General features: G+C 45.3%; 1 protein-coding gene across 4 annotated transcripts; it reads right to left on the reverse strand.

Moving 5' to 3' along the window:
• Positions 1 to 4,222: 4,222 nt before the first annotated feature.
• LOC309515635 (uncharacterized protein) lies at positions 4,223 to 6,785 on the reverse strand (the record flags this gene model as incomplete). 4 transcript variants are annotated; one of them, XM_082193606.1, is made up of 7 exons in its annotated part: positions 4,223 to 4,799; positions 4,911 to 5,189; positions 5,233 to 5,321; positions 5,734 to 5,883; positions 6,015 to 6,133; positions 6,212 to 6,353; positions 6,708 to 6,785. In XM_082193606.1, 7 exons carry the CDS (start codon positions 6,783 to 6,785, stop codon positions 4,715 to 4,717), a joined length of 942 nt encoding a protein of 313 aa, XP_082049732.1. In that variant the 3' UTR covers positions 4,223 to 4,714. The 4 variants fall into 4 exon arrangements, with proteins under 4 accessions (XP_082049732.1, XP_082049735.1, XP_082049733.1 ...); XM_082193609.1 differs by lacking the exon at positions 5,233 to 5,321 and having other exon boundaries at positions 4,911 to 5,025; XM_082193607.1 differs by lacking the exon at positions 5,233 to 5,321 and having other exon boundaries at positions 4,223 to 5,025.
• Between the last annotated feature and the right edge of the window lie 547 nt (positions 6,786 to 7,332).

Consider the following 7,332-nt stretch of genomic DNA (forward strand, 5'->3'; position numbering starts at 1 on the left):
AACTTCTCATTCTTATCCACAGATAAATTGCAACACTCTTTCTCAGTTGCTTCTGCAGTGCCTGTACCTGAAACAAAAGGCAATTGATACAATCCATTTACACATTTTGCATACAAAATGAGCTTGCCATCTCTAAGAATTTCACAGCAAGATTTAGCAAACACCACCTTAAACCCTTGATGATCAAGCTGGGAAACACTCAACAAATTGTCCTGAATATCAGGCGCATACAGGACATTCTTAATAGTTGCATTCAGGCTCTTTAAGAACACAGTTCCCTGAGCCACACTCGTGAGAACTGTCCCATCTGCTTGATGAATTTCTTTCTCTTGCTTCTCAAGCTGAACAAAGAGATTCTTATCTTTGGCCATGTGGTTTGAACAGCCAGAGTCGACCATGAAGAAACTCCACCCACATTGACTGGAACAGCGAGAGATCAAGGCCTTTGAAGTAGCAGGTGCTTGGGGATTTCTTCCTCCTCCCCCTCTGCCTCTGAAGTGTCCCTTCTTCTTTGAAGACTTCTTGCACTGGAAACTTAAATGGCCTTGTGCTCCACACGAAAAGCACCGCTTCAATTTCAAAGCTTTAACAGCAGCAGTTTCACTTTCACTTTCCCCTGCTGAAGACTCAGGTACATTTTCAAGCACATTTTTAACAGCACAGTTTTCCCGGCTTTCTTTAACAGCCTGTCTGCGATCCCACTCATTCAGAAGCACGCTAGACACATAATCTTCTGTTAGCCGGTCAGAAGGCTTTGTAGAAATCTGGGCAGCCACTCCATCATAAGACTCATCTAGGCTATTGATCATTAGCATTGCAAATACAGCCTCTGAAATAGCCAGGTCTCGCTGAACAAGGTCCTGTCTGAGACGCTTTAATTGAGACAGATGGCTAGGCAAATCACCACCTTTCTCCAACTGCAGCCTGCACAACTTCTTAAAGAAAATCACACTGGAACCAGCATTCTGCCTCAGATGCATATCTCTCAACTTATGCCAAACAGCTTGTGCAGTCTCTTGACCCTCTAAGTTCACCGACAAGTGGTCTGAAACACTCAAAACAATTGTCCCTCGGGCTTTAATATCTGCAGCATGCCATTCAGCCCAATCATCTGCATCCTCATCGGGAGGGTCATCTTCTATTGTGTGAAATAGCTTCTCCCTCTGTAAAAGCGCTTTCATCTTTACTTGCCAAACTGCATAGGTTTCAGGCATGAGGAGAGGAAAGGACAGAGCCATCTGGCCAGAATGTGCACAGGCCATGTCTGCTATTACTTAGAGCAAGACACTTCCCTCGTGCAACACAGATAAAGCCTTGACTCCTTCAGCCACTCTCTCTCCCACTCAGAGCGCAATTAACAGGCAAACAGGGATGCTATCTTCTTCCTTTGGCAGTCAGCAACATACCTCCATAAATCAAGCAGCAGCAACAGCAACAGCGGCAGCTTGAACACTCTGCTCCAAAACAGCTCTGCTTCTGGGCACCGCAAATCAGTCCAGCATGCAGCGTCCGTTCCACCGTCCGGCAAACAGCAACAGAAACCTCTGGCGACTGGGACAACTGGGATGACTGGAACAACGCCAGGTCAGACGACTGGAACAACGACTGGGCCCATAACTGATGTCAGCATCGCCCTAGAGCCAGTGCACCAACTGGACTCTTGCACCTCAACCCCGACTGGGCTAGGCGAGCTGGGAAGCACTGCCAGAGACCTCCTTTCTCACAGGAACAGGTCACAGTGCTGTGGACTCACAGCTTAGAGCTGAGAGCACCGGATTCACTGTCTCAATAATACAGTTGTTGCGCAGCAGAGTTTTGCAGAGTCTTGCAGAGTATAAACCACTCGGAGAGCAGCTCTATAGAATATCTTCCTTTTATTCTGTAACTACAACTATGATACAAAACTATATACAGAGCTGAATGTTCTAAGCATAAATCAATGCTACACTGAGAGTCTGCAGCTGCACTTAGCAGCAATTTTATCTCCAGAATCTCTAACACTCTCACTTTCTCCGATACACTGACTGACTGACTCTCTCTCACACACACAGATATGTTGCTGGGCAGAATAAGTAGATAGGCAGGACACGCCTCCTTCTCTCTGGAGAGTCAGCAGAGACCATCAGGAGATGGGTATGGGAGGGGTGAAATCTCCTCACATACAACTTGTTTACAGTATTGAGTATTCATCCTGATTTGCTTGCTCGATGTTTACACAGAGGTTGGAACCATGTCCTTTCTTCAAGCATTTGTTCTGCTTAGTGGGAGGGTATACAACAAGGAGCCATCCATCCAGATTTGCTTGTGCAGTGGTTATTTTTAAGTTTTTTAGGTATTTAATTACCCTTTCTAAAGTACTTATCGCAAAGTGGTGTACAGAAAACTAAAGCAACAACAGACAACTTAAGCAGCAGCCAATTTTGGGGGGAAAGTCTTAACAGTTAAATACAGAAATGCCAAATGTTAAATACAAAAAAGATAGATGAATATTGGGAAATTTTGGAACAAGAGGGAGATAGACTGAAATTGCAGAGTTTTGAGAAATTAAAAAACAAAGTGCGAGATTGGCTTCATTATTATCAGATAATGGAGGCATACAATTTGGACAAGAAAATTGGCTTCCAGGTGGAAAAATCAAAATTAGAAACAGAACTGCCTGAACCCAAAACTAAGATTTTGTCAAAGATGTATAACTTGCTGTTGAAATGGAATACACAGGATGAAACGGTGAAATCTGCTATGATTAAATGGGCACAAGATGTTGGACATAACATAATGATGGCTGACTGGGAACAGTTATGGACCACAGGTATGAAATTCACGGCATGTAATGCCTTAAGAGAGAATATTATGAAAATGATATACAGGTGATACATGACACCAGTCAAGCTTGCAAAAATCTATCATTTGCCCGATAACAAATGTTGGAAATGTAAAGAAACTGAAGGTACATTTTTTCACCTTTGGTGGACGTGCCCAAGGATTAAGGCTTTCTGGGAGATGATTTATAATGAAATGAAAAGGGTATTTAAATATACCTTTCTGAAGAAACCAGAGGCCTTTCTCCTGGGCATGGTCGGCCAAATGGTGCCAAAGAAGGATAGAACTTTTTTTATGTATGCCACAACAGCAGCAAGAATACTTATTGCAAAGTATTGGAAGACACAAGATCTACCTACTCTGGAAGAATGGCAGATGAAGGTGATGGACTATATGGAATTGGCAGAAATGACTGGCAGAATCCGAGACCAGGGAGAAGAGTCAGTGGAAGAAGATTGCAAGAAATTTAAAGACTATTTACAGAAATATTGCAAAATTAATGAATGTTAGAATGATGTCAGAATGAAGTTAAGTGGTTTAAGCAGCAATGTTATAAAGGTGTATGTAAAAATGGATTGTTAACAGGTGAGAATCTAAAGTTATAATATATTATGTTAAAGGACTAAGATAAAAACAAAGAGGGAAAGAAATTGCTGAGTTAACTAACTGAATTGGAATACAAAAAAGGGAGGCGTGAGGAGGTCAGGGAAACAAGGAAATGAATGTAAGGTATGGAAAGACTGATGTTTTTTTTAAAGTGTTTTTTATCTTTTTTGTATTCTGTATTTTTTCCTCTATTTTTATTTTTATTTTTATTTTTCTTCTTTTTTAATTCATGTAATTCTTTTCTTTGAAACCTTAATAAATATCAATAAAAAATAAATAAAAATAAATCCACTTTAATTGTGCACACCTGCATTCCTGGTACATGACTGAATCTCTCCTGCAAAATACTGATGGTCTGGAGGTGACCCGGCAAAACAAACACAAATGAACTTTCAGCATCTTCACACCAGCAGCTTTCATTAAAATTGGCCACACGATGGCATTGTTGCACCACTGGGGTTGCGAGCTGGAGGGAACAGTCTTCCACTAAGGAGCTCTCATTTTAAAGGAATGAATGCTAAGTGGAAGAATAGCATAATATATCAAGAATTGCCTTTGGATTCAACCAACCAGCCATGAAATCTAGCCTTCTGCCTCCAACAGTGCTAAACAAGGAAGCTCATGAGAGATCTAAACCTCCTCCCAGATCACTTAGTTCCAATATTTGCTAATCAGAGATGCATTGCCTCTGAATATGATGGCAAGAACACAAGGACAGACAAAGACCTATTGAAACCTTTTGATTCAAAGGAGCTGTCAGAATATGTACAGATGAGAAAGGTACAGGTATATATGCTACTGATAGATATAATTTTCCATGAATTTGTCTACTTTAGAAGATCTCTCTTTTAAGGACATTTAAGCTTGTGGCCATTGATACCTTGAAGCAGCAATTAACTCTGCAAGTCAGATTTACTGCATGTACGGTATCTGTCCTGCATCTACTGCATTCACAATTTTACAAGTCAGACCTTCAACAGAGCGTTGCATTGTATCCCCAGCCTTTTGAAGGAAGAAGAACTTTTGTTCAGGGCTCCAAAGAGGAATTCTGCCTTCCCTTGGATTAGGCCAGTTTTACCAGGAGGCTCATTGTCACACACGCAAATTCCTTCCCCATCCTTACTCTCTAGCAGCCGCCTGAAAGACGGCCTCCCTTGGAAAATCAAGCTGGACTGGAATCGCCCAGAGCTTGAAGGGAAAAGGACTCCATTGGTGTCTTTGCAGCACACTACTCACCCAAGGAATTCCTGGTCGTAGTGGAAGTTGACAACCATCCCCAGGAGAGCGATCAGCAGCTGTGGGAAGTTCCAGCACACAGCTGCCTTGTATTCCTACATCCTAAGGATGGTGTGCAACAGGCTGGTGAGATGTTCCTGGAAGAGAGAGAGGTGCAAGTCACTTTCCCTGCTTTTGTGCAGAATACAGAAACCCCTCGCTATCACCCTGGGAAGAAGGAAGCCAGAAAGCAGGTGGTTCGTCCTTACCACTTGGGTGGCAGATTCCTCCAAGGGGCTTTGGTAAAGCTGCTCGGCCATGAGATGGAGCAGTTGTTCTTGGTCGGCCGATGCCAAAACCTCCTTCCATATTCTCTGGCAGCCTCTGTGATTGCAAAACCAAGAGCAGTGCTCAAATTCGAGTCTTCTGCTTGCTGCCCTGCCCCAGAGAGTGGAAATGGCAGCAAGGGCTTTCTGAGTGAGCCCTGCAGCCTGCCAACCTCCCCCTTAGCCCAGTAGAACCTGGAGGGCTCCATAACCGAAAGGAAACTGGAGGAGGTATTCAACCACTTTCTCCAGGCAGTGGTGTGACAAGATGGAGAAAGCGAAGACGGCCATGTTTCTGTCCTCCCCTGTAGGCCCCTGGGTGATTTTGTAGAAGGCCTCCAGCAGCACCTCCACCTGTCAGAGAAAAGGAGAGGGTTGCTTGGAGAGTACAAGGAAGTGGGCTGTCTGTAGGCAGATCCCTCCATCCCTCATTGAAAGAGGGACCCTTGACCTGTGCCACCATAGCCATCTTCCTTCAAAGGTACCACTCAGGGTCCTTGGGAGTATTGGACCCAGGCAGCTCCAGGAAGCCAGTTTCCCTCTCCATTGTGGGCCAAGAGAGGAAGCTTGCCCGTCTGCTCCCAGAAGGAGGAGGATTCCCCAGTCTTGAACCCATGTTTCTCAGGACCCTTGGCTGAGCTTCTTGTCCTGACATTGCCAGGCCCCTCTCAACAAACATGTGTCCTGGCCACTCAATGGCATGTGGTTGCCTCCCCTACACCAAAATGGAGATTCTTCGTCTCTCCTACCTTTGCAGACACCATACCTCTACTGCCTTGCCGCTAAACTGCTCGATGAACTCTTGCAGCAGGTGGGAGATGTCCAAGGGGCTGAAGCTGCTCTCAGGAACCAGGTTGCTGACCAGGAAGCACATGGCCTCCAAGAGCTGCTCCGCAGGGAGAAAGGCGCCAAAGACCTGAAGCAAGAGAGGAAGGTCAGAGATGCCCACAGGGCAGGGCTGGGGAGCAGAAAGCACCTGGGCTTTCTCTCCGGAACCCAGAACATGTGGCTTGAGAGACTGCTGTGCCTTATGTAACAGCGACTTACCCTGGCAAGAGAGTAGCAGTCATTGATGAACAATGCAGGAACCGGACTTCTGGTGGAATTGAGGACCTTCTGAGCTCTGATGGTGAGTGTTTGGTTCCTGGACATTCGTGCCAGCGTCTCTGCAAAGGAAAGCCAAAGGGTTAGTTCGGGTCTTGCTCACCCCACCCTGAACAAAACCTGCATTCTTCCAGTCTCACCTTCTTTGTGCCGCAGGATGGGCAGAAGATGGCAGAGGGCTTCTGCTGCCCACTGCCTGCACTCCGGGTCTGGATCCAACGTGCACAGACAGGAAATAGCCACCAGTTGGCCAAGGGAGGATGCAGGAAGCGCTACCAATGGCTGAGAAGAAACCCAGAGAAGGGACTGATAAGAGAAGCAACCCATCACCATTTTTCCTACAACATTTTTATTAAATTTTCAAAACATTCCAGAACATTTAGCATCCTATACAGAAAAAATCAATTTCTTTTTGACTTCCCACCCCTCTTTTCCTGATGTTTGCTTTTTACTTCTTTTATCAGCTGTTTTACTCACTAGGATTCATTCTGCTATGGCCCAGCTCTGTTCTCAAAATTGGGTATGTGCTGGGATGCTTGATTGTCCCTAGGGCAACTTGCAGGGTGGGCCTAGAAGGAGCCGTCTGAAGGCCTTGACAGCCCTGCATGGTTGCAATGCTTTGCTTCAGTAACTCACGTATTCCTGGATCTTCTGCAGGAGGTTGGAAAGATCTCGGAGCACCTTCCTTCGGACCATCTTCTTCCCACTCTTCATCGTGGTGACAACATCCGTAAATCTGGCCTTCAGCTGGTCCTTGCTGAAGCCTTCGGGAGGAACATCAGCCGCATCTGGAGAACCTGTGGTTGGGATGCTGAGGGGAGAGAGGATTAGCACTTGTGTCAAAAGGTTTTATTGCCTCCCATCCTTCAAAGACCCCTAGTACCACCACCATAGAAATGGACGGGGGTGGTGGCTTTTGAAAGCAATTTGTTATGTACTGAGTTCAATAGGATTCATAATGCAGCAGTCTGATTGGTCCACAGGAGCCACCCAATCCAGCTCCAGGTGGAAGTGAATCCACAACCTGATTGGCCTACAGGAGAATCCCAGAATTAGCCAATCACGTGGGGCCCATTGTGTAAATAATGTATATAAAGCAGACATTTCAGGGGAACTTCCATTCCTCCTCCCCACCACTATGAGCTGAATAAAGAGCATGAAATCCACTCTCGACTCCGAGTATATTTCACAATTGATGATGGGGGGGGGGGTTAGCACAGCATTACCTTAGAGGAAGGATCCTCCCCTTCTTCCAGACTGA

Source organism: Podarcis vaucheri (genome assembly GCF_965113315.1).
Source record: "Podarcis vaucheri genome assembly, chromosome: 12".
Classification (NCBI taxonomy): Eukaryota; Metazoa; Chordata; class Lepidosauria; order Squamata; family Lacertidae; genus Podarcis; species Podarcis vaucheri.